Consider the following 26199-nt stretch of genomic DNA (forward strand, 5'->3'; position numbering starts at 1 on the left):
GCAGCATGTATACGGATACGGACGTCCGCTGCGGACACCGGAGTTCTGCGGCTTTCCGGAACGTCCGCCATTGCGTTAACACGACGGACGTCTCAATTTTTTTATTGTTTTTTGTGGATATCCGTCGGGATGTCCATGGGGATGTCCGTCATTGTGTAGTGGGATGTCCTTATGACGTGGCAGTGCAGTGAGATGTCCTTATGACGTGACAGGAGGTGTTTTTAGGAAGTCCGTTGGAATGTCCGCCGGGACATCCGTCCCATTCATTATTTATTTTCAATCACAATTTATAAACATAATTTGCGCAGGGAGAAGAAGTAGTATTTTTTTGTGTATAAAAGTCCCCTTAAAAATAAAACCTAACATAATTCACAAACATAGAGATGGGTTCGGAGACGCTGAGGAAGAGGAACGAAGAGGAGCTGGAGAAGGAGCTTCGAAGCAGCCGAGAGAGGGAGGAGAGGATGAAAGAGGAGCTGCGGATGACGTGTGAGCGGCTACGGGTGGCGGAGGAGGCTGAGGAGAGGCTGTGCAGCCAGCTCTCCGAGCTCGAAGCCGAGGCCGTCGATCATGTCAGGGAATCTACCGCGCAGATTTCGCTTCTCATCCACAAACTCTCTCTTGCCCATAAACTTCTCCAAGATGCATCACTCTCTCTCACTCATTAGTCTCTCTTTTTGTTTTCTTTTTTTATTTTAATTCGGTTTCGTTTTTGTTTGGAACACTATACTATGATTTGGGTTTCAAATCCTTTGGATTTTCGTTTTTGACCCTTTGGAATGAATGAAAGATGAATATTAATGTGGTAAGTTGTATCAAAGATGTGGATGTATCTACGGTGGTTTTCTTGCTTTTGTAATGTGATGTTAAAATTTAAATTGTTAATACTAGTACTCCATTATAGTATATTGATCTTTCTTCATTTACCAATATGTCAATCTGCACATACTTTTGCGATTCTTATCAAATGTCAACACAAAAATAAATATAACTGTGTCAACTAAATTTATGTTGACATACTAATATGATTATGCTAACATTTTTAATACGTGGAATTGATAGTTAGCAAAATAAGCAGATTAAACTAGTTAGCAATTGATGACATTCTTACTTTTACTTATTTATCAAAAACATTCCAAACTGATTAAAGGGTGTGGTCGGATGGTATGCTTAGCCCAAATAGTCGGTGGTTCAATTCCTACCTTTATTGTACGATCTTTATCTAGCAAACAAAAAACATTATAAATAATTGATCCATCAATTTAGAGCCACATGTTTCAGGCATTATTCAGAGTGTGTAATTTTAATTCCTAATTTTTAAATGACATGCCATATATTTTTATTGGGCGGCAGCTTAAAATAACTGGGCTGGAATCAAACAAGTAGTAGTGCGTATTTCTAATGATACATTTCGATACGGCTCGAGCTGAATGAATCACGTTGGATTAATATTTAATCATATTGTTTGCAACGTTATTTTTGTTGGTTGTTGGATCAAATATGTGTATATGATCACGCAATATTTTACTAAAACGGTAAAACCTATAACAAATTAATAAATTATTTGGCGATGCAACCAAACACAATCTATGTATACCGTTGGAGTACTAGCTATATATAGTTAACTATTTTTTCTTAATTTCTGTAGTTATCTCCATTATTTATGTAGTATATGTGTTATCGTCATAGTTCAATTCATTAGAATATTTTTTATTATCAATCCAATATTTTAAATTGCATTCATAATTTAGCTTGTGAATATATATAACTCACGAGCACCACATAAAACTTTATTTGATGGGTCAACTTCAGTTGTTCGAATGTAATCACTTGTGGCTATTGGAAAATACTTTAAATTGGCTTCTCACCTATGAAATGAGAAATTTGGATTTAAGGGTTACTTGTTAAATGGTTTAATTAGACGGGCGACCTGTGAAATCAAATTGATTTGATATATTTACAAGTAGCACATGATAATCACCAAAAGCCACAACTTCTATTTCCCGGAAAAGAAGCGGTTAATTAGTTTTATTTAATAATTTAATACTGTATTAGAATGTGTACGTGTTAATCACAAGAATCGACAGTATCAATCACAGAAATAAAATAAAATAAAATAAAACAAAATAAAATAAAATAAAATAAAATGAAATGAATAACAACAGCAACACATTAATAATCTTGCGTGCAGACTACTTATTTGCAAACGAGAAAGGGGAGTAGGAGTAGTATAATCTATCCTAATATAAAGCGTAAGTTTGGTGAAAAGACTTTAATGTCCTTTTTGGAGGGAAAATAGAAAAATGAGGTGTCTTTTATTTCTTTATTTTATTTTAAGTCTTCCAAAATATTTTTAAACATGAAAATAGTTAATTAATTAATTAATATTTGAAGGCAAAAACAATTGGACAAATAATGAATCCAATAAAATGCTAGCTTCTTGAAGAAGTTTTGAAACACATTTTAAATAGTGCACTATCATTAATTTTTTATATATAATTAAGTTATTAAATTTATATATTAATTAGCCTTATATTTGGATTTAAATTGGAATTGTGCTAGAGAGTATAGTTTGCCTCCCATTTATTTAGGTTAAAATTGAGATTTAATTCTTTATTGCAATATTTTTTTTCTGAATTAATTCACAGGCTAAACGACAACACAAATATGTATTCCTATGTTTACAATTTTCATCTTATATTCACCTCTTATATTTATCTTCATTATTTGAAAATCTTACGTGCCGTGCATAGCACGGGTGTTATCACTAGTTTTCCTCATTTTGCAAATCTGACGATGATGTATGTGGAGTAGTATGTAATGCAAAGTCAACAAATTTCGCAAAACTGGTCTTGAATGGGTATTATGATGAAATCTGATAAATATATAATAATATTCATAAAAAAATCTAACATCTCCACGCGCCCCCACGTCGCGCGGGCGCGTGGCGAGACGGCTCGCCATCCGTCTCGGCGAGACGGGACGCTCGGCGGGCTGGGGACGAGACGGGACGCTGCAACGCGTCTCGCCGCCGTCTCGTCCCGGCGTGACGGGTTACGAGCCACCAGCGTGACGCGTTGCGGGTGGCCTAAGTCAGTGACGGAACCAGAAAATTAGATAAGCCAGGACTGAAATCCTTAAAAAATAATATTAAAATATTTGATTTTATTATATGTAATCTCTTACACACGCTGAGATGATGGAGTAGTTGTTTTCGAAAAATTGCATATCTTAAAATAACAACAAAATTTATTAGATGTCACACTTTCCTTTTTAGTTTATTCCACAAAAGATGTCGTATTTCCTTATTTAGAAAAAGTTCACTCTGACATTAATTATAAATTTTATTTTCTCTAATAATATCTCTTAAAATCTTATATCATCTCTCAAGTATGTCATCGATTATGGAACTGAGGGTGTACTAGAATTTACTAACTACGACTTGCACAATACAAATAATTTTATACTAATTCTAATTTTACCAAATCATCAAGTGGTCCAAATATAAGTATCAATTAAATTAACAAGCTTTGAATCAAACAAAATTTATCAAAAACATGAGACAGTACTTCACTACTGCTGCAGATATGATAATTTTATTTGGTTAAATTATTTTTATAATTTTACAATATTTTGATTAATATATCTATTTAGTTGCTCAACAAACACAACTAAGTAGTTAATTTAGCATAGTCGTTATTGGAACTCCAGGCATTATTGTTCATAAGGGAATTGGGCTACTTAACTCATGGGCATTATTAGTTAATTTAGTTTATTATAGTCCAAAAGGCCAGAAATAAAAAGCAACCCAATAATAAAATAACTAGCCTAAAATTAATAAGCCGTAGTCTTTGTCTTCTCCTTCCTATTTTAATTTTCAATTTCAGAGATCAGCGGCTGACAGTTGGAGTGCAGGGCTCACTGGGGCGGAGAGCGGTCGAAGTTGGGTCTTACAAGGGAGCTTCGGGGTCTGGTGCTGGTCAAGCCCCCGCTGGCGCGGGGGCTAGTCCCCATGTGGTTCCGTCACTGGCCTAAGTGTAATAAGGGCATGATTAACTAACACTAATTTTTACCTAAAATAGAAAGAGTGCAAGTATCTTGAGACGCCCAAAAAGGAATATAGTGCAAATAACGTGGGACGGAGGGAGTATAATTTTTAAAACTCGTGTCCGGCTAAAATGTGACAAAATTTAAGCAAAATTTAAGAGATGGAGGAAGTCGTATTTTATTTTAAGAAGATTTAGAGTAGACTATCCTGAAACGAAATAAGGGAGAAGAACAAGTTAAGATTAGCTAGTTCTCATTTAATTGCCAGATATAGATCAGCGAAGTACTTATCAATAATCTTACATAGAAATTTTAAGAGTTACTTAGTTATCAGTTTAAAAAATATCATCACCACACAAGGCACAAATAACAGAAATATGAAATCTCAAATAGCCCGAAAGTCTTGAGCAACAACAAAAATAGAAAGGAGGTTCTTGTCCCAAATCCTTGAACATCTTCTGTTTTTTAACGTAATTCTTACTAATACGACAATTTACCATGTGATTTTTTACTGTGCATATTGTTACATCATTGAGTATTTGAGTATATGCGTACAACTAAATCTGACAAATCATTTTCAAATGTTTGCAATTGTAGAATACGATTAAGGATTTGAATATGTTACTAACAAAATTCGAAATCTGTTTATAATTCTCAAAACCCCATTGTTTTCAAGTTTTACGAGTAGGCAAACCTCCATTATAGCTTGACGACGTTATAATTGGAATTAAACTCCATTTGACCTAGATTAACGTAATGATGCTCGTTAGATAAGTTATCAGGGAATGTGTTTGGCGAAACACTACTGCCCATGTTTGGGCATCTCTACCAAACACATGAATATGGTACTCATCCACAGCAATCCAGACACACCAGTTCTAAATCAGAACTCCCTCTATCGTAGTCGCACTAACAAAAGGCCACTTACAAGATAAACAATTAAAATGAACATATTAAAACACACAAGACTCTGTGTGAATTTTCCCCGCAGGGATGAAGATATGCAAGACCTAATCAGGATCCAAGATAAAAAGCATGTCGAGTATTGGGATGGAATGAGATTTACTTGTCAGGGTGGTGATGGGACTCTCTTTAGTCGCATGGTTCAAGTGCTCAACTTAATTTTAGTCGTGGTTCAACTGTTCAAGTACACGACTTGTCTGGGTGGGTGATATTGCTGCTTCATGGAATTAAGCCTGCCTCAACAATAAAGATGTCGAGTAATATAAACAAGCCTCTAAACCAGTGTTTGAATTGAGAGTTGAGACAGTATGTGATCAAGTGACTAAATAAGGGGCACTAGCCATTCAACCAGAGCCTCTCATGACCTACATAATCTTTGCCACAAAACACCTTAATGTACCACCAACCACCAAACTAAATAAGTTGAACCTCACAATTATCTGTTAATTCACATGAAACTCACAACTAAACCCCCAAACTAAATAAGTTGAAATTCACAACTAAACCCCCAAACTAAATAAGTTGAAATTCACAATTATCTATTAGAGTAATTCACATGAAACTCCCAACTCAACACCCAGACTAAATGTGTTGAACTTGAACCTCACAATTATCTATTAATTCACATGAAACTCCCAACTAAAAAATAGTTCTTCATTATTCTCTCCTTCATAAACCGAACTACTCAACTATTAGGATACACCCGACACTCACATATATATCGAAGGGATGATATTCAAGAACCAATTACCTAAATTTATTACAACAATCACTCATAAACAAAGATGAAATTTCAAGAACCAATCAACTAAAGCTACCACACCACACAGAGACAGAGCCCTTGAGTGATGATTGAACTAATTCTTCTGTGAATCCATAATTCCCAAAGTAAAACCACATTCAGATATAATCATAACTTTCAGAAGCAATGGTTCATAAACCACAAGAATATTTATATAGAAAAAGAATGTGAATCATCCTCCACTACAAAGAATTACAACAAATTCAGTACATTACATACAGTATAAATCGAATTCTAACCTCAATTGAAATGTTCCTCCGATCAAAGCAACCCAAACAATACGAATACCCCGAGCAATATCAGCCATATGATGTGAACCAACAGAAGAGCCTGACCCGCAGGGCCCGACCCGCCATTGCCCACTTCACAATACCCGGATTTCTTGACACGCGCTCCCGCACAGTGGGCCTCCGTGCACCCGCACCAGTAGGTCACGCCATCCACCCCGCAAACCGGGTCTGGCCGGAAGCATTTCACCGGGCACATATCCGCTTCCGAACTTGGCGGGCAGATGTCATTTTCTGGCTGATCGGACGGAAGCTTGAGCAGACTAGGCTCGGATCGGGCGGTGGGGATGAGAAAGGCGGTGAGGAAAACGGCGAGGATGAAAACTGAAGGCGAATTGCCCGTGAATAGGCGCATTTCGGCGACCTTCGAATGGACGACCAGAAGATCGCCAGTCCACGGTTTCTTAATCACTCTATTTTCTCTCTCTCTCTCTAACTGCAAGAAATTTCGAATTCTAGGGTTTCTTTTATTCGTGGAATCCGATTTTGGGTTTTTTTTTTTTCTGTTTCTTGTTTGTGGAAAGTCGGAGGGAATTTCTTTTTTAGCTGAACGAGCTTTGTTCTACAGTTTGGACTGATTCCTTTATTTTTCTTTCTCGTGTGAAAATTAGGTAAACTTAACAATTATTCTGAGAGGGGAATTTTTTACTGTACTAAATAAATTAATATAGCTAACTTTGCTGCAAATCAAATCTACGCATAACTATGTAAGTTCCGATTAAGTAATTATAGACCATAATCTTTAAACCAGATAATAATTTATTTTTATTATTAGCTCGCCAAAATAAAATTCTCTTAAATCTTTTGCGTTTTGTTAATAAAATTAATGTCGTGTGCTGGTTAGTAAGTGTTTGGTGGGGAAAATGTGTAGGTGATCCACCAGTTGGCTCCAACCTGTTACTGTTCAGACTACTAATAATCCAAATCAGATGCTACTACATTTGTCATGCATTTTATCATTATTATTTGAATATTCGGCCGTAAACATATCATTATATAAAGTGGAAGCCAGGAAATTAAAAAAAATACACATTACATTCTCCATTTACACAATTATTACAACCTAATCTGAATAGGACCAAAACCTATGTCTCAGATAAACTTGCAAACAAGGAGAAGTAATTAGAAAATATCCTTCGTTTAAAAAAAATCTAGAAATTATCAACCAGTCGAATACAATGAAGATACTATATAAAAAACCAATTACTACTATTTAATTTTTTTAATGCTCAAAAGTCAAAGCATAGCATACACTACGTACAAAACATGCGAAATAATCAAAGAAAATGATCTCATTATACGTCGTGTACAAGAATCTCATATTTCAAGATGGAAACTAAACCATAAATATGAAATTCTTGTTCAGAAGAAAAAGGGTACAAGAGATACATTTGTCTTGTAACGGTCATAACTAACTTGTACAGAGGTCGAAGAATAAGCCAACTGCAACTAAATTTAAGGTGTGGTGTGGTGTGGCTCCCAACGATAATAATAATAAGGTTGACACAAACAGGCAGGCATGTCCGGATAGCCTCTACATAATCCCTGCATATCAGAAAAGAGGAGAGAGAAACAAAAGGCCTATTCTTGATACAGAAAAACCTCTGAAATTTCCGATCATCCGTTGTCTCTAAAAGGACATGGGCAATAGGAAGCTGCCTTCTCCCGCTATCAGGAAGCCCCTGAGGTGCCTGTTGAGTCGCCTGAGGCTGCAGCAGCAGAGACAGTGCCACAGGTCGGTGTTTAAACCTTTTGGTTCCAATTTTGGTATCAACAAATGATACATCTCTATATATCTGTTATGAATGAGTTAATTGGATGGATTGTTTCAGGAGAAGAAAGATGGGGATGAAAACAAGGAGACTACTACTTTGGTAGATGTCAGTGAACCAGCTCCGAAGATGGAACTGGAAACAACTGAGGTGAAACCAGTGGGATGAGGAAGGAGTTCCAGTTGAGGCAAAGCCAAAGGAGGAGAAAAAAGAGGTAGCAGAAACAGTTGAAGTAAAGGATGAAGAAAAAGAGGCAGTAGAAACTGTTGAAGTAAAGGAGGTAGATGGAATTGAAGCACCCAAGGAGAAGAAAGAGGAAGTAGGAACCCATGCCGTGCCAAAGGAGGATAAGAAAGAAGAGTAGAAAAAAGCATAATGTAGTACTACAAAGAACCATAAATCGGTGTTTAAACCTATTCATTCTATGAAGTGAAATAAATTTTCTATTTTTCAATTCGTGTTCCTTCCTCATTAACTAGCATTGTTATCCATAATATGTACATAATATATCAAACTTATAATATTCCCAGCAGCCAAGAGTAGGCCCAGGGCTGTTAGACAACATGAGAAATTAGACTTAGAATAAAAAGGATTCCACATGGTATGCATAGATGAGACAAAATCATTACCCAGATCAATGTGGGGTAAGAAATAGGGAATCAAAACACTGATCTCCATTTTCTTTCAGATTAGAAATTTCCTTACAGCATTTTACTTTTAAGTCAAAATACAGTTTGGTCTGATTTGATTTAGAGTTTAAACCAAAACTGTTTAGTTCAGTCCAACTTCACTAAGATATCATTTCAAGCACAGTTTTCCCAGATTGACACAATATCAGATAACTCGTATAACACAATAAATGTGTCTTCCATACCCAAAAATTGATAACACAAAGGAATCCAGTGTAACTGCCACTACTACATGCACAAACCAAACAAGAACTGATAAAGAAATTCATATAATGCCTACGAGGACTCCCAAAATGGGAGTGGCTAGAAAAAAAGAATGTGTCAAAAACTAAAATCAGTGAAACACAATTCACCTAATTTTCCTCCACAGCAATGGCCCCCTTCTCGCTCACATAGATACCGTCCAGGAACTTTCGGATATCCTTGTTCTTTACAAGGCATTTCTGTCCCAGTGAATACGAGCATAAGTACAGATATGAGACAGTATGTAAGGCACAATGAAGATAGTAATCTCACACATTGAAAACAACTGGAGTACATAATCAGGGAGCGATCTCTACCTGGTTGATCAAAGCACATGATCGAGACACGAGCTCGATGTCATTGCCCTCCAAAACAAGTTCATCCTTGACCTTCTCAGACCGCACAATGGAAACCCCATCAAGCATATCAACCTTCCTAACCTGTTAGGATCAACAACGACAAGATTGTCGTCAGTGTCATCCATTTACAAGAAGCTGAGACAAGTTGATCCATACAAAGCAACTGATATACAAGTTATTTGCATATAATCATTCAATAATACAATGTCAATTCCATGCCTGTTTTTGCAATATCTATTGCTTTTCTCAAACAAAATATTCCATATTTAAGGGAATGAATAAACAATTAAAAGAACATTGCTAAAAAGTTAACAACTCCTGGCTATATTTCAACGTTACGAATAAAAAACGCACAGAGACAAAAAAAAGTTAAAATGTACCTTCTTCTCGCCAAGGAAATTCCGGATTTCAATGGCAGAGCCGCTGCCAGTTATGGATGCGTTGATTGGGAAGTGAGCGTAGACAAATCGCATCTTGTAACGGTAACCTTGGGTAACGCCGTTGATCAAATTCTGGACATGACTGAGCGCGGTGCGGATGGCGGCGGTGGTTTTTCGGCTGCCGAACCAGGCGTCGATTTTGAGCTCCTTCTTTCCGGTAGTGTCGTCAGTAATGAGCTGGAAATCGAGGTTGAGATGCTTGAAATTGCGGGAGAGTTTTCCCCTGGGGCCTTCGACCTCGATCACTGTGGATGTGTGTCCATGCAAATCATGCAAAGTATCATTCTTGCATAAGCAAAGTATCATTCTTGCAGCCGCAAGTTATCATTCTTGCTGCCGCAAGTTATCATTCTTTCACTGGCGGACTATCATTCTTGCGCAAGGAAACTATCATTCTTAAGCAACTCATTCACGTCAAGCTGCTGATTTGATTAAGTGATAGAGCCGTTGGAGCTCGAGGAAGAGATCAAGAAAGGAGCTCGGTTTGGTGAGCTGAAACTCTTCAAAAGTATATCGAGCATAGCTTGGGAGAAATGAAGGAGAATAAAGGTTTATTGAATACTTCTTGATGTTTTGTTCTACATACGGGAGCCCCTTTTATAGGTATTACATGAGACATATATATGGAATACATTTAATAGTATCAATCTCCTTTAATGCTATCAATCTATTCCTCTAATTTTGCCTAACTATTTCTAGAGCATCATTGAGATTGATTGACCTCAATCTTCCTTTGTTTAACACTCCCCCTCAAGTTGAGTGGTGGGATCTCCAAAACTCAACTTGCCCAATACACTCGTAAAGCTTCTCGAGTTAACGGCCTTGGTAAGAATATCAGCCAGTTGATCTTCAGATCGAATAAAGGGTAGCTCTACTGCTCCACTCTCAATGTTTTCCTTGATGAAGTGTCTGTCGACTTCGACGTGTTTCGTCCTATCGTGTTGTACTGGATTCTCGGATATACTGATGGCTGCTTTGTTATCACAAAAGAGTTGACTCTTTTCTAAAGTTAGTCCGATCTCCTTCATTAGTTTCCTTAGCCACAATATTTCCATTAGCCCACTTTTAATTCCTCTGAATTCTGCTTCAGCGCTGGATAATGCTACTACTTTTTGTTTCTTGCTTCTCCAAGTGACTAGATTACCTTCAACAAAGGTAAAATAACCTGCTGTTGATCTTCTGTCGACTGGGTTGCTCGCCCAATCAGCATCCGTGTATCCGTGTACTCCTCGGAGTTTATTCTTCTTGAACAGTATTCCATGACCGACTGTTCCCTTGAGGTACTTGACTATTCTTAATGCAGCTTCATAGTGATCCTTCTGTGGTCGATGCATGAACTGACTCACAATTCCGACTGCATAGGCAATATCAGGTCTAGTGTGGGATAGGTAAATAAGCTTTCCAACCAAACGTTGATATTGGCCTTGGTGTGCTAGCTGCGCCCCCTCGGAGATTTGTAGTCCGTGATTAACTAAGATTGGTGTATCGGCCGGTTTGCAATCCAGAAGTCCTGTCTCCGCCAGGATATCTAGGATGTATTTCTTCTGCCTCAGAAAAATTCCTCCTTCAGATCTTAGTACCTCTATTCCCAAGAAGTACTTGAGATTCCCCAAGTCCTTCATCTCGAATTCTTGAGATAGACTCCCCTTGAGTCTCTCGATCTCCTCTGCATCATCTCCAGTTATGATCATGTCATCTACATAGATGATCAAGCATGTAATCCGGCCATCCCGTTTTTTCAGAAATAATGTGTGATCCGAGTGGCTTTGTTTGAACCCATACTTTGTCATAGCCTCTGTGAACCTCCCGAACCAAATTCTGGGGGACTGCTTAAGTCCATACAAAGTTTTCTTCAGCCGACATCCTTCTCCCTTTTTGTACCCTTGCGAAAAACCTGGTGGTGCTTCCATATATACTTCTCTCTTTAGTTCCCCATGGAGGAAAGCATTTGTGACGTCGAATTGATGCAGCGACCAGTCTCTGTTTGCAGCAACCGATAGTAGCACTCGGATAGTGTTCATCTTTGCTACTGGAGAGAATGTCTCATCATAGTCAACTCCGTAGGTTTGCGTGTACCCCTTCGCTACCAACCGTGCCTTGTACCTTTCTATGGAACCGTCCGGTCGCCGCTTGATAGTAAACACCCATTTGCACCCGACTGCCTTCTTCCCGTCTGGTATCATGCACTTTTCCCAAGTGTTGTTCTTTTCTAGTGCACCCATTTCCTTTAGCATCGCCTCTTTCCAATGTCTGTGTCTCCAAGCCTCTTCCACCGTGCAAGGAATCTCTTCTTCTTCATAAAGTGCTGCTTCAAATGCATGCGCCATTTCGGAGAGTTGCCCTTTAGCCATGTTGGCTATTGAGTACTTAGCTTTCTTGCCTATGGCCTCAGGGCTGTATCTTTTTGGTGGAACTCCTCGGTTGGTTCTTGGCGGAAGTTTATATCCTCCAACTTCCTCATTCATCTGCTCTTCCAGTAAGTCGCAGATCTCTGGCTCAGTTTGGTTGTCTGGTTCAGGCTCACTATCTGTTTCATGGTCAGTCTCACTCGATATAGGAACCTCGGGAATATTGTTCCCGAGGCCAAATTCAGATGGAGTATCCGAATTACTTACAGTGGATATCAGTAAAGGGTTCTCCTGGGCGATGTCACTGATTGGTGTGGGCTGTATTTCTGAGGACTGCGCTGTTCCGTTGACGGTTCCCTTTGGTGGATCTGCCACTATTGAAGTATTTAACCGACTTAGTAGGTCACGGTCGTTCCTCTCCCCCGGACTGCTAAGGTGGTTAAAGAAATAGTCGGATTCAAGGAAATCACAGTTCATGGTGGTAAACATACGGCCGGATTTAGGATCAAAGCACCGGTATCCTTTCTGAGACGCCCCATATCCCACGAAAACACATTTTACGGCACAGGGTGATAGTTTGGTCCGCTCATGCTTGGGTATGTGGACATAAACCGAGCATCCAAATACTCGAGGCTGAAGGGTTAAGGGCAAAGGAATTTGAGCTTGTGTGGAAAGAACTTCTAGTGGTGTTTTGAGATTCAGCGTGCTAGAGGGTAGTCGGTTTGTGAGATAGACAGATGAGGCAATAGCTTCAGGCCAAAAATTTCTGGGGGTGTTGGATTCGATTAGCATAGCACGCGCCATTTCTAGGAGAGTACGGTTCTTTCTTTCAGACACACCGTTTTGTTCCGGGGTGTAGGGGCATGTAGTTTGGTGGACTAGACCCTTATCGTGGCAAAAGGTCTTCATGCTCGAGTTCACAAATTCTCCCCCGTTGTCGGATCTAAGAATCTGTATGGTTTTCTGAAATTGGGTTTGTACCAGGGTGTGAAAGTGTTTAAAATGTTCAAAGACTTCGTTTTTTTTGTTTCATAAAATAGACCCATGTCATACGACTGCAATCATCTATAAAGAGAAGAAAGTATTTAAACCCTTGTCCCCCTATAACCGGAGATGGACCCCACACATCAGAATGGACTAGGGAAAACAACGAATCAACTCGGGTATTATTAGGTTTATAAGTATGCCTATGACTCTTGGCCAACATACAGGTCTCACAATACATTTCTTGACTAAATTTAGGAAAGAGAATTTTTAAATAACCCGAGGATGGATGTCCTAAACGACGATGCCAGAGCCATGCTTCCTTGTCTGATGATCCATGAGTTAGCAACGCAGTTCCTTGTTGATCTATTTCGTCCACATAATACAGCCCGTCCCTCTCAGTGCCACGTCCAATGATTACCCCTGTTCTGATATCCTGCAAAAGGCAAAAGTTGGGTTGCATTAGGAGAGTACAATTTAATTCTTTTGTCACATGACTAATTGATAACAATTTATGTGACATGGAAGGAACATATAAGCAGTTGGATAACGTCAGAGCGGATGAAATTCTGACAGTTCCTGCCCCTTCTACGGAAGTGCATTCTCCACTGGCCGTTTGAATATGAGTTTTTGGTGCCCTATGCATATTAGATATATCAGCAATATCATAAGTAATAGTGTCAGTGGCTCCGCAGTCAAAAATCCATTTGGCATTTTTATTTTCAGAGGAAGCTGATAGGGCGTAAGATGTGGGCAGATTTTCGAGGATCTGGAATCGATTTTCACAAGGTATAGGGGCGGTTTGGGAATATTTGGGAACTTTAGGACTTAATTTGGCACTTTTCGAGATTCTGGGCTCGATTTTGGAATTTTTGAGTGTCTGGGGTTCGGTTTGCAACTTTCCAGGATCATAAGGGGGGGTTTTGGAAATATTTTGGATATGGGGTGGTCTGTGTAATATTTTAGGAGTTTGAGGGTTTGGGGATAAATCCCCAACCCTAATTTTACCTCCGTCGACATTAGGCGCCTCCACATCCGGATCGCCTTCCCCTCTGGCGATAGACGCCGTTCTGACCGCTCCCTCCGTGTTGCTCCGGTTGGTCGTCCCCGATGTGTTGCCGGTAGCTAGGTTGGGGGTTCCTTCTCCTCCGGCCACTGCTGCAGCCGCCCGACCTCCTTTGAGCGGCGCCGAAGAGTTGTTCTTTGATTTCCTCTCCTGCCACCACTCCGGATAGCCGTGTAGCTCAAAACACGTCTCTCGTGTATGCTTCTTCTTCCCACAGTGAGAGCACATCAATTTCGATTTGTCTTCCTCCGGTCGTCTGTGCCAATTTCCACCATTCTCACCGCTGTTTCGTTGAGGAGGGTTGCGGTGTGCTGCCGGAATTCTCCATGGCTGGGTTACTGCCAATCCAGCCCCAATTCCTTGTGCGCTGGAGTCCCCACCTTGAAGGACGGCGGTTCTGGCGTCTTCTCGCCGGAGTGCGGCATATGCGGCCTCCACCGAGGGAAGTGGTTCTTGCCTCAAAATCTCCCTTTTTATGCTCTCATATTTGTTATTTACGGCTACGAGTAACTGGAACAGCCTCTGTTCCTGTTTCTCTTGGTGGTATATTTCAATGTCTTCAGTATACTTCATCCGATTTGGTTGTCTCCGGTCGATGGAGATCCATAGATCATTCAATGTTGTCCATATGTCTTCCAGAGATTCGTCTTTCTGTTTTAATGTTATTGCCTTCGCGTATAGATCGTACACTTGAATCTTGTCTCCTCCGCTTGAGTAGGTGACCTCCAAACTGGTCCAGATATCCTTGGCCGTTGGGTATTGGGTCAGGCGGCTGACTAGTCGTTGTTCAACATTCTGAATCAACCACGTAAACACGCAGTGGTCCGCTTGCTGCCATCTCTCGAAGGCTTGATCGGTCCTTGCGGGGGGGATTGGGACTCCCGTAAGGTGAGATATCAATCCCCTTCCGCTGACTGCTGCCTTCATGACGACGGCCCATGTGGAGTAGTTTTCACCGTTTAGTTTCTCTCCGATAACTAGCGGTGATGAATCAATTTTGTGAGCTTCAGTTTTTGGGGTTGGTAAGGTATCTGTGGTGATTATATCTCTCTGGTTTTGCACAATACTTGTGCGCATGAATTCGGCAAACATTCGAGCGAATTGCTCTGTTTCCGTTGGTTTTGTTGGTTCATCGTGTTCTGACATGGTTTATGGCTTTGGCAGGGTCTGCCGGATCTTGGTTAAGGGGTTCGGGATTGGTTTCGAGACAGTGATGAGACTACTCTGAGTCTCACCCCTGCTCTGATACCATCTTCAAAAGTATATCGAGCATAGCTTGGGAGAAATGAAGGAGAATAAAGGTTTATTGAATACTTCTTGATGTTTTGTTCTACATACGGGAGCCCCTTTTATAGGTATTACATGAGACATATATATGGAATACATTTAATAGTATCAATCTCCTTTAATGCTATCAATCTATTCCTCTAATTTTGCCTAACTATTTCTAGAGCATCATTGAGATTGATTGACCTCAATCTTCCTTTGTTTAACAGAAACTAGCCGTTGGGAATCAGCGGTTATAACTGTTTTGTGTGAAATCAGTTGATGGGTTATTTCTTGTTCTTCGCATATATAGCTCGATAGTTTCCAGTTGAAAAGAATAGAAGAGAGAATACACAATACACATACACAATTAGGAGATTATTACTCTAGCTTGCGATTAGTTTGGAGTGATTGAATTGTGAGTGTGAGTTCATTGTATTTGAGAGTTGTTCATCAATAAGATTCAGGTCATCTTCTCCGTGGACGTAGGTGGTTTATCACCGAACCACGTTACATCGTTGTGTGCTTTATTCTTTCGTTCGTGCGCGTGTGAGATCGGCGGTATCACGACCCAACAATCACTTTGGCTTTCACCTTAACCTTCACGCCGTCGGGGATATCCATGGAGTCAGATGAAAGAATTGTCTTCATCTTTGCTATGTCTCTGTCAATGTGAATGCAGAATGAAAGCGATGGAGCCAAAAACCCTAACCAGTAGACCAGAAAAAACTCGAGCAAATTATATTACTCGATTTGGGATAGAGGCTTCGCAGTTTGTTTGGGCATAAATAGTTTCACATTACCTATACATATACTTCGATTGAATTGGCTAATTTTAGAATATTTATTCATCTATTGATCAAACAATTTCAATTTTCTTAACAGATATATGAACATTAAAATTATCAAATTATATATATTTGTTAATGAATAATAGTAACTTAATATATAAATTGAATTGCCTCCTTAAAATCACAATTTTGGCTAATATTTGATATTTTCCATGAACTTAAAACGTGATCACAAAAATCGTGAACTTATATAGTGTAGTGAATTTCATACTATTTTGAATTTCGGCAAAATTGGGGTGAGATTTCAAAATTCAAGAAACACATAGCAACTTCGATTACACCCATTAAAAACGGCATCTTTTCTTATGTTGACCACTTTGTTCAACAACATAATCCAACACACCACGTCAAATTTATTTTAGAAAAATCAAATTTGTGGGAAAGTTGCTACAACGTGTATGTTTATATCTTTATAATATTAGCGTCCAAATTTTAGGTTTATGAATACTACTTACTAAATTTCAACCAAAATTTGTGATTTAAGCAACTATTATCCATACATCTTTTACTCACTCTTAAATGGAGTACTTAGTATATTGATCAAACTTAATAAAGGAAATAAGCATTGTGCAATAAATTATACTTAATTAAATGACAAGCAAAGACATTTAGGGCGAAGAAAGAGAAAAGACAATCTTACAACTAAAACTCATTGAATCACTGTTGCTTTATAAGGAATTTTCATGACCAAAAATTGCAAAATAAAGAAGCATATCTGTATCTATGATAACACAAAAACGGTTCCACCAAGATATAGTAAACATTCCTTATATTGTTAAAATCACAATAAAAAAGTCCCAAGATCCAAAAACGTAATATATTTTTAAAAAACTCAATACCTTGTAACGACATAATAGCACATATCACAAATATAAGTTGCCCTTGTTTAACGTTAAGTAGAAATTCAAGGAATGGCCATTGCACAATCAATTTCAAAAGATGAAGGTTACTGCCCAAGAAAAGAAGAAACAAGCCTAGAAAATATGAATCTGACAGAATTCAAACTTCAGCAAAATTGTCAGCCAATAATATCCAAGTCATGATTATCCAAAAGATGAAATACCATACTACTTCCAAAGAAACATAGAAAGACCTAAGCTGCAGCAGACTGAGCCTGAAGCCTCTTCCTTGCCTCCTCAATAATGGTCAACTTTATGCCTTTGCCCTTTGGAAGAGATATCCAGGGCTTAGTACCCTTCCCAATTGTAAACACATTCCCAGATCTAGTTGCGAACTCATGGCCAGTAGCATCCTGAATGTGAAGGGTCTCAAAACTTCCCTTATGCTTCTCACGGTTCTTGATCACACCAACACGGCCCCTGTTCCTACCACCAGTGACCATGACAACATTGCCGACATCATACTTGATAAAATCGACAATTTTGTTGCTCTCAAGATCCAGCTTGATAGTGTCATTAGCCTTGATAAGAGGATCTGGATAGCGAATGGTCCTCCCATCATATGTGTTGATGTATGGAATGCCCTTCTTTCCAAATTGAACTGAACGAACCTTGCACATCTTAAACTGCATGACAAATAATAACAATCTGCTGAGAATTCTATAACAAAGCAAGTTGTTATATTCTTGTAGATGTCAAAGGGGATAGAAGTGCATTTGGAAAATAATACAACTAAGATAAAAAATAAAGGTTATAAACATTGAGTGAAAAAATGTGTATCGTGTCCATAATTCCTCCTTCAACATTTAAAACAAAAATCGCATAGTAAAAAGTTCCAATCACAAAACATCAACAGCTAGCATGTACACATGCAGTCACCATAAAAATAATAAAAATTGAATACAAGAACCATCAAGCACAAATTACCTTAGCTTCCTCATCCCGGATAGAGTGAAGCCTGAAGCGACCCTTGGTATCATAGAGAAGGCGGAAATTCTCATTGGTCTTTGGGATAGACACAACATCTAGTAAGGAAAGGAATGTGAATTAACTGTGGTTCAAACTTGATTACAAAAAAATGGCAACAGATTATAATACAGCATATTACTCTAACAAGGCCTAAAATTATAAAGAGTCACAAGTATAGAGGGGAGTGCATACCCATGAAACCAGCTGGATAAGTCTTGTCAGTCCTGACCTTTCCATCAACCTGAATGTGACGTTGCATCAAAATAGCAATGACCTCACGGTAAGTAAGAGCATACTTGAGCCTGTTCCTCAAGATAAGAATCAATGGCAGACATTCCCTGGATTTGTGGGGTCCTGATGATGGTTTGGGAGCCTGTACGAGACAGTTGAGGATGATTAACACACAGCAGTGACTCATTTCAGATAAAAAAAATAAGAGGCTAGCCATTATTACTTACAAAAGCACCACCAAGCTTGTCCAACATCCAGTGACTGGGGGCATTGAGCCTCTTCAAGTGTTTCTTCAAACCTCTAGCCTGAAGTTCAAAAAACCAGAAATCAAACAATTATAACAAGATTTATTAATCTCATAAGCATTGAATATAGAAATTGTGTTGACATACACATGCTGCATTCATTTTACATTGTATAACATATTGATAACTATTCAGTAAAACCTGATTTATACCTATTTGGAATTATCTTTACACATCAATTTCAGATCAGAAAAGGAGGGCCAATAGACCTGTGCAAATCCCATCCATAAGCAGTAAAAACAAATCGGCAATAGGTATAGCAACAGACTAGTGAAAATTTCAATATAATGCTAGCAATTATTAATCGACAGTGACACAATTCGCTTCACAATTGCAGTTTCTATACACGTATCGGTGCTTAAACGTAATAAAACGTCAGCGTATTTTTAAAAATTGCAACACTAGCAATGATAAACGTTATGAAAACCAAATCAGCGCATTAACAAGGTACAGAAACAAAAAAAAACAAGAGCTCCGAAACCATGAAATCAAATTATATAGTCGTGAAGATCAGGAGAGTATCAAAGCACACCATTAACAGTTAATATAGGGAGAAACTAACCATGTTGAATACGGATGTGAGAACCTACGGCCGAGACTCTCTCCCTCACCACACTCCTCTCTGATGTATTCAAGCTGCGGATAATTGAAAAGCCCTAGCAACAACAAACAGATTTATATACGAAACTGAAACGCTTATCGGGCCTCGGCCCATTATAAATTAAATAGCTCGTCGATTTTCATGTATACTTTTTTACTCCTATTAATTTTAGGTAATGGGCCATGGGCTCAAGAACCAAGTTCTCAATTTTTTTAACTCTAGCACCTACTGAAAAAATACTAATATAACTTTACTCTTTTGATTCTATCGTGAGTGTATATTTTATGATTTTTATGCGAAATAAGAAACTAAGATAAATATTTTTATCTTAGTATATAAAATGAGTTAAACTTTTTTTTCCTAATAGAGGAGGAGTAGTATTATTTTTAGGCTAGAATTGGGCTTGGAAGGGTGCAAATTCTCTATCTTTATTTATTTTGGTTTTTAAATTTACATTTTACTTGTATTCCCACTTGAGAATGGAAATACAGTTCCTTTCATCTAAACAGGCAAATGTATATGGCTTACGTTACGTGTGAGAATCGATATGCTTTGTTTTACGCTTGGAGTTTGTCATACCTTCAATTGTAGGATTTTTTCTAAGGATAAAAAAGGTTGTTCGCATTCATTCATTGTGTCCTCCAAATCTGCCTAAAATCAATGGCGTTAGCACAATAATCATCATTTACTACTTGAAAATAAGAGAACATAATATCCAAACAACAATGAGTATATATAACCAAAAAAGAGATACTAGTAGTATTATGAAGAGGAGAAAATTAGTTGGAGAATCACGTGAAATTTGAAAAGATAGTGCAGTATTCTTAGAAATAAATGATGATGTCATAGAATGAAGTCAAAACTAAATTATGGATTGGCACGTTCCCTGATAAAAACGTCAGTTTTTAAGCAATCGCAAACCCAGAGTCCCTTCATAGCTATATACACGACCACAAATAATTCCAATTGAGAGAAAGAGAGGATGATAAGAGTGGGGAAAATGGTGGAGTTGATGGAAGAGTACAGTTGGATGGTTTTGAGAATGAGAGACAGAGTTGGCGTTGAGCTCCTCAGGAATCTTCGTTCTTCTTCTTCTTCTGCAGATTCTCCATTCCTCCTCTATTTCTAGCTAACTAGTAATACACATACGCATCATTTGATTCATTTCATCACTTTCCTGTTCCTAGTTTATTATGTAACATATTGATGTTGTTGTTAATGAGATTGTTTTGAATTGGATTCATTGCTCAACCACGCATACCGGTAATTCACTAACATTATTTGTTACTCTTATCCAATCATCAAATTAATGGCGTTTGGAAAAATATATTCAAGCTAGTAGTAACAAGTTCCCTTTAAATACTGGTGCTGGGGTGGAGCATTTTAGTGGAGATATGTTTGTTATCAAACCAAAAGGACGCCATTTTCAATTCTCATGAAGGAGATCATACATACTAGTTGTATAATGTCGTCATATATCATCAATCAGTCATAGTACAATGTAACCACACCAGATATCATACCAAATATTCCATTCAATATAATCAGATCATAAGATCAAAAAACATGAACTCCCAGTAAGATTATAATATCCTATGAAATAATTATTATCTGAAATTATTGTTTCATATTTTGTCAAGTATGAAGCAAGTGTAAGTAAAGCAAATTAACGTGACAACTTGGTCTATAAGATCATCATAATCCAATATTGTAAACTTCATTTGAGAAATAAAAACTTAAGGAGGCAACATAAGACCAACAAATCTGAGTTTATTACAAATCTTTATCAAGCAATATGAAGGTGAACACCAAACAGAAAAGATAGAGATTCACTCCCAATTAAATGTATTGAAAATAAGAAACAATCCTGACCCTCTCCGACTGCAAACTAAACAACAAACACAGAAACACAAGACAAACTAAACAGGTCAAAAATCGAAAGAAAAGTACAGATTGTCACTAGGCACAACCAATATGCATAGAAAAACGAGAACTCCAACAGCAGCCACGGTGATTGTATAAACACACTTGAAATGTTCTGTCCTTGAGATTAGACATGAATCCGAACTCATTCCACCATTTCATCCTCCTCGGGTTCCTCATCGGATAGATCAAGATCTGCAAGCAACTCATCCAATGGAACAGAAGGAACATCCTCTCCATCAGCCACAGAACCCATTGATGGCTCGTATTCCTTATTGCGGTACAGGGACAGATTGAATCTCAAATCAGGATTTTCCTCCAGATCTCTCAAGAAATGTTCGTACTCAGTGTTCATCTTCTCCTCATGTTCTCTGCCTCTGGTACCATCATCGACCTCCATGTTAAGTGACTTGAGCTTCCATGAACGAGACTTGCGCTGTCTCTGTTGGCGCTTCTCCTCATAGCTCTTTTTAATCAATATCACATCCGGAATAACACCTCTGTATTTGTCCAATTCAAAATCATTACTGTTGGCACTATACAAGTCATAACCAAGAGCATAGTCCCCACAACTCAAGAGATGCCCCAAATGAGTTCTTACAATGAAATGTCTGTCATTCTTCCCCAAATCTGATACGCGTGCTACATGTGCATCGGCCAAAACATATCTTGACCCACCAACATTCTCTTCAGAACGAACCTCCTCCATATCTATGATCATGTACTCTGTAAGCTGTCTGCTTGACAATAAAGCCTTAAAAGATGATCTCCAATACTGCTCCGCGTCCAGGAAGCATTGCCTAAGGGTCCGTGGATCTAACAGAGCTATGGTGTTGGTTACTTTAGTGCATATAACTAGTGGTCCGAGATTTCCCAAACTAACAGAGAGTTTAGGTGGAAGACAAATCAGATCTTCACGACAGATAGGACTAATTTCAACAGAGAAAGTGTACTTATAATGGTAAGTATTGCTCTTCGAGTCTTGAGACACGAGTTGCTTATCAGTTCTGCTCCTAGTCGGTGCTACTTTACCAACAAACTCGACAAACTTCACACCATGACTTCTTTTACCAAAGAAGAAGTCAATACCCTGATCCATCTGCGTGATTCTGATGGCATCTTTAGCGGCGTCGTGCTTAAGGATAAGCTGCTCCAGGTAGAAAAATGTGCGCCTGTGAGGAACATGCTGTCGCAATTGTACTGCAGCAACCCACTGATCTGGATTAGCCTGAACCCTCGCACAAGATTCACACAACTGATCTTGCACTACATATTCAACAGTGTAAGCCTGTTCAAGTATTGCTCCATGAAGAACCTCTTTCTGAACCTTCAACTTGATTTTAATCCTCTTGGAATGAGGTTCTGTCCAAATGAACTCCGCATGCACCATTCGAACAGTGTTCAAATTCTTCAGCCTCTTGACACAGAATGTTAGCAGCTCTTTCGACTCAAGTTCGGCTTTGATCCAAGTCCTCGGAGGTTGCAGAAAGGAGTTACACTCAGGGCAAAATATGATGATAACATGCTTCTGAAGACCTTCGGTTATGTCAATTTCAGAGCGCAGACAGTTGGCACACATATTTGCAGCATTCGGTTGCATCAATATGCCACACCTGCAGCATAAGACGCTGCCGATGGTCTGGGGCACAGTAAACATACCCACTCCCTGTGCCATAGCTACACAAGTGATAAAAAGTTAACAGATTGAAAGAGGAAAGTTCATGAATTATAGCATCTTGCAAACAAAATTTAGAGGGGAAACCCTATCATAATCATTCAACAACTAAACCATCACCTAAGAACTACAAATAGAATATGCGAGGCATCAAAACCAAGACAGTGCAGAAATAAGCTTGAATTAGGTTCACCAAATACAATAAAACAGTTCATTAGCACAAATAAGGATCGCATGAAAAGTTGGAACATAATTGGAAGTAGGAACCACATTTATAATACTACAAATAATCACCAATGAAAATGATTACTTAGTAATAAGCTTGATATTAGGTTCGCCAAATAGAACAAAACAGTTCAATAGCACAAATAAGGATCGCATGAAAAGGTGAGCATAATTGGAAGTTGGAACCACATTTATAAGACAAATAATCACCAATGAAATTGATTATTTAGTCGTATGTTTTGAAAAATCAACAAAAGATCCGCCTTTAATCCGTAAATAACAAGCAAAATCTGTATGCAGCCTCCATTTACCGCTAAACAAGACAACTAAAGAAATTAACAGAATTTCGAGAGCGGAGAGGATACCAAGCTTTTCTTGTGTTGGTGATGGGGTGCGTAGAGGAGGAAACAGACTGCAGATTCTGTAGTATGCTGAGAATGAAAATGGGACGGCGTCGGAGAGCCGGCGTAAACAGAAGAGAGAGAAGAAATGAGATGGAGCTCTATTACTTATTAGGGTTGGATTGGGCTCGCTGCTTAACCATGGCCCATTTTTTAATCACAAGTCCAATTGATTAATGGACTGAAACTCGTCGATAAAATTAAGTGTTTATAATTCGAAAGAAGTACTGTTCAAAATTATTTATGAGTTATGAACCTGACCGTTTCAAGTTATTTGATTCATTTTTATTTCGAATTGTTTCAAGTTACTTAAGTTTCTCAATAGTTTTATTCCGTGTCTTTTATCCCTTACTTCTCCAGTCTATTTTATTTTATCTTCATTTAAAGTACAAAATACAACTTTCTTAAATCTTATGCCTAAAAAAACTATCTCAAGTAGCCTTGAACAGAAGTAGCTTTACTACATTTGTACTATGATTAAAGGATCTAATGATCGAAATTATGTGACCTAATTGCATCATACTACATACAATTTACATCTATAAATGGCTATATTAATTTATCCCAAGGTTGTGATTATATTTAATTTTTTGAGCATTCAACCGATTACAGTTTTCATTTATACTATTCCCTTCATCCCATAAAAATTTAGGCAGTCGAAATGGCATGAGAATTAATACATAATTGGTAAAGTAAATGAGAACGGTAGTTAAAGTAGTGGTAGTGGATAGTGTAACGAGTTGCAATGATGGGTTGGTATAAGTTGTAAATAGATTGATGTATATATATAATGAGTTGGGGACAACTTTCCATAAATGAAAATGCTCATATTTTGATGAAACGAAATGATTATAAAAGGCAATAATTGAGTAGTAGTTTGGATTCTAGACCAAGAGGGTCTAATTCATCTCATAATTTCAAATGAGGATGTATGGTTAAATTGTAATTGTCAATTCAGTATGGAACCAACCCGACGACTCCAATTTCACACTGCTTATATCATAAACAAAAGCCTAAATAAATAAATACAGTAAATCCTGAAGATATAAAAAGAAATCAAGAAATTGACATAGTAGTTGAAATGCCATCGGAAAATCCTAACCGCCGCCGCTATTTTCGCCGGCTTATACCACCGTGTAAAGCGTCTATTTTAACACTTCTTTATATCCCCCATTACATTTTTCTTCTCTACTACTTTAAACACAGAGTTGACAAATAAATTCTAAAGTTATTATCAAAAGAGAAAGCAGCAGTAAATACATTTTCATTTTTCAGCCTTTTTATCTTTTCCCTTTTCACTTTAAGAATCTAATTATGAATATGTAGTAGAACTATATATTACTACATGTATGAATGCCTTCTATTACATTATTTATTACGTATATTTTATTTTAAATAATGCACAAGTTTGATTTCATTTTACTTATAGACTATAGTTGTAGTACATTTTTACTGACACTATTTTTTGAATTGTAACGATATACATGTCAATTTTTAACATATATCTTCGGTATTTAAATCTAATACTTTTATGCTCTTACACATTTTATGAATTAAGTGAAATACGGTTTCTACTCCATTTTTTCAATTTCTCACTGAAAAGGCTCCACAATCCTGATCTTTATCCATCACACATGCATGCAAAGCTTTAGGAGTTAAAGACAAAATAAAGTAGAGAGATATGATGAACAATCACTAATTCTATACATACAGATTTATAGTAAACAATAAAAAAAATGTAGAAGCAGAATAAAAAGAAAGAAGAAAGTTTATTGCTGATAAACAACCAAAGGCATATCACAATGAAGATTCAAGAATGTATGATTTCAAAACGAAGTAGAACAAACTGTGGGTTGTTTGGAAGTCAAGAGAATCGAATCTATACGTCCCAACGGCAAAACAGTCTCACAATCTACACTGAATCCATATCTCCTAGAAATCCAATTCCCCACTTTCCACCTGAGGCTGCCGGTGGCTGTGAAACCCAACGGCAGTTTTTCGGCAACTAGTGAAAGGTCGACATGGTGGTGGTTACCGAGTAACGAGGCGTTGAGGAGGTTGGGCTGTTGATGATCTTGAAAGAATGGTGGAACAGAGGTGTCGGGAGTCATGGCGTGGCTGTTGTAGGAAGCATGTAGGAGGAATCCGTCATAGTAGATTCCGATTCCCTTGTTAGGGTTGGTGGATAGGAGAGTGAGGTTGATGGAGGAGTTGAGGAAGGGTGATGGTGATGTTATATCAACGTGATTGATGTCAACTTGTGTGAGAGAGAAGTGGGGGTTGGAGGGGTGTAGGATGAAACAGAGGAGGAGTATGAGGCAGAGGATGCAGAGGAAGAACGTCGATGCGCAGACCAAGAGCTTCTTCTTTGATTTGTTGAGTATTTTTGTTCTTTGCTTCTCTGCGCAGTGTTTGGGGGATTTCTCATGGATTATAGACATATTGTAGAGAGAAAGGTGAGAAATGAGGAAGTGGAAGATGAAGGGAAATGCTAGTGTATTTGAATGATAAAGTTAATCACTCTGTTTTCTTAGGTGATACAGGTTATTAAAGTGAGTAACTGAAAGGGATCTCTGTTTGGTTCAATTAGTGTTGAACAAAAAAAAATTTAGCATGTGGAATTGAAGATTATGTAAAACTGTGTGTTACAAAAGGAGTTTGGAAAAGGGACTTCTTGAAAAGAAGATCAATTTTGGTGTAGAAAGCAGCGTTAGTGGTAGCCCCCAACATCCACACCAAAGGGCCTCTTTAAGGCTTTACTTCCGTCTTGAGAAAATCTGTTTACAACCCACAATCATCAAATCTCTCTCTCACACTATACAACTGAAAAACACCACCAGAAATTAGTAATTT

General features: G+C 38.1%; 5 protein-coding genes across 5 annotated transcripts; 1 reads left to right on the forward strand and 4 right to left on the reverse strand.

Moving 5' to 3' along the window:
* The first annotated feature begins 7448 nt into the window (after positions 1–7448).
* LOC121796487 (cilia- and flagella-associated protein 251-like) lies at positions 7449–8235 on the forward strand. Its single transcript, XM_042195328.1, has 5 exons — positions 7449–7475; positions 7524–7616; positions 7751–7834; positions 7932–7973; positions 8032–8235. Exons 1-5 carry the CDS (start codon positions 7449–7451, stop codon positions 8233–8235), a joined length of 450 nt encoding a protein of 149 aa, XP_042051262.1.
* A 678-nt stretch (positions 8236–8913) lies between these two features.
* LOC121796488 (60S ribosomal protein L9-2-like) lies at positions 8914–9908 on the reverse strand. Its single transcript, XM_042195329.1, has 3 exons — positions 9543–9908; positions 9121–9243; positions 8914–9003 (listed from the first exon to the last, which is right to left on the reverse strand). The coding sequence occupies exons 1-3, from the start codon at positions 9906–9908 to the stop codon at positions 8914–8916; spliced, it is 579 nt and encodes a 192-aa protein (XP_042051263.1).
* A 7070-nt stretch (positions 9909–16978) lies between these two features.
* On the reverse strand, positions 16979–19162 carry LOC121794632 (40S ribosomal protein S4-1). The gene is made up of 5 exons (XM_042192884.1): positions 19084–19162; positions 18444–18521; positions 18178–18358; positions 17944–18041; positions 16979–17642 (listed from the first exon to the last, which is right to left on the reverse strand). The coding sequence occupies exons 1-5, from the start codon at positions 19084–19086 to the stop codon at positions 17211–17213; spliced, it is 792 nt and encodes a 263-aa protein (XP_042048818.1). The 5' UTR covers positions 19087–19162; the 3' UTR covers positions 16979–17210.
* A 1710-nt stretch (positions 19163–20872) lies between these two features.
* On the reverse strand, positions 20873–23439 carry LOC121794633 (60S ribosomal export protein NMD3-like). Its single transcript, XM_042192885.1, has 2 exons — positions 23311–23439; positions 20873–22722 (listed from the first exon to the last, which is right to left on the reverse strand). The coding sequence occupies exon 2, from the start codon at positions 22718–22720 to the stop codon at positions 21191–21193; it is 1530 nt and encodes a 509-aa protein (XP_042048819.1). The 5' UTR covers positions 22721–22722; positions 23311–23439; the 3' UTR covers positions 20873–21190.
* Positions 23440–25172: 1733 nt separating this feature from the next.
* On the reverse strand, positions 25173–25787 carry LOC121796490 (NDR1/HIN1-like protein 26). The gene has a single exon (XM_042195330.1). It carries the CDS (start codon positions 25785–25787, stop codon positions 25173–25175), a length of 615 nt encoding a protein of 204 aa, XP_042051264.1.
* Positions 25788–26199: the final 412 nt, after the last annotated feature.

Source organism: Salvia splendens, chromosome 3 (assembly GCF_004379255.2).
Source record: "Salvia splendens isolate huo1 chromosome 3, SspV2, whole genome shotgun sequence".
Lineage (NCBI taxonomy): Eukaryota > Viridiplantae > Streptophyta > Magnoliopsida > Lamiales > Lamiaceae > Salvia > Salvia splendens.

Bases quoted from the DNA above. Each gene is read 5' to 3' on its own strand.
- LOC121796487 (XM_042195328.1), top strand. From the start codon at position 7,449: ATGAAATTCTTGTTCAGAAGAAAAAGG. The intron at 7,476-7,523 runs GTACAAGAGATA...TAACTTGTACAG, and splicing joins TCTTGTTCAGAAGAAAAAGG to AGGTCGAAGAATAAGCCAAC. The intron at 7,835-7,931 runs GTCGGTGTTTAA...GGATTGTTTCAG, and splicing joins CAGCAGAGACAGTGCCACAG to GAGAAGAAAGATGGGGATGA.
- LOC121796488 (XM_042195329.1), bottom strand. From the start codon at position 9,908: ATGATACTTTGCTTATGCAAGAATGATACTTTGCATGATTTGCATGGA. The intron at 9,244-9,542 runs GTACATTTTAAC...TGATCCTAACAG, and splicing joins ATTTCCTTGGCGAGAAGAAG to GTTAGGAAGGTTGATATGCT. The intron at 9,004-9,120 runs GTAGAGATCGCT...TCACTGGGACAG, and splicing joins CATGTGCTTTGATCAACCAG to AAATGCCTTGTAAAGAACAA.
- LOC121794632 (XM_042192884.1), bottom strand. The intron at 18,359-18,443 runs GTAAGTAATAAT...TGTCTCGTACAG, and splicing joins ACAAGCTTGGTGGTGCTTTT to GCTCCCAAACCATCATCAGG. The intron at 18,042-18,177 runs GTATGCACTCCC...TTTCCTTACTAG, and splicing joins TTATCCAGCTGGTTTCATGG to ATGTTGTGTCTATCCCAAAG.
- LOC121794633 (XM_042192885.1), bottom strand. From the start codon at position 22,720: ATGGCACAGGGAGTGGGTATGTTTACTGTGCCCCAGACCATCGGCAGC.
- LOC121796490 (XM_042195330.1), bottom strand. From the start codon at position 25,787: ATGTCTATAATCCATGAGAAATCCCCCAAACACTGCGCAGAGAAGCAA.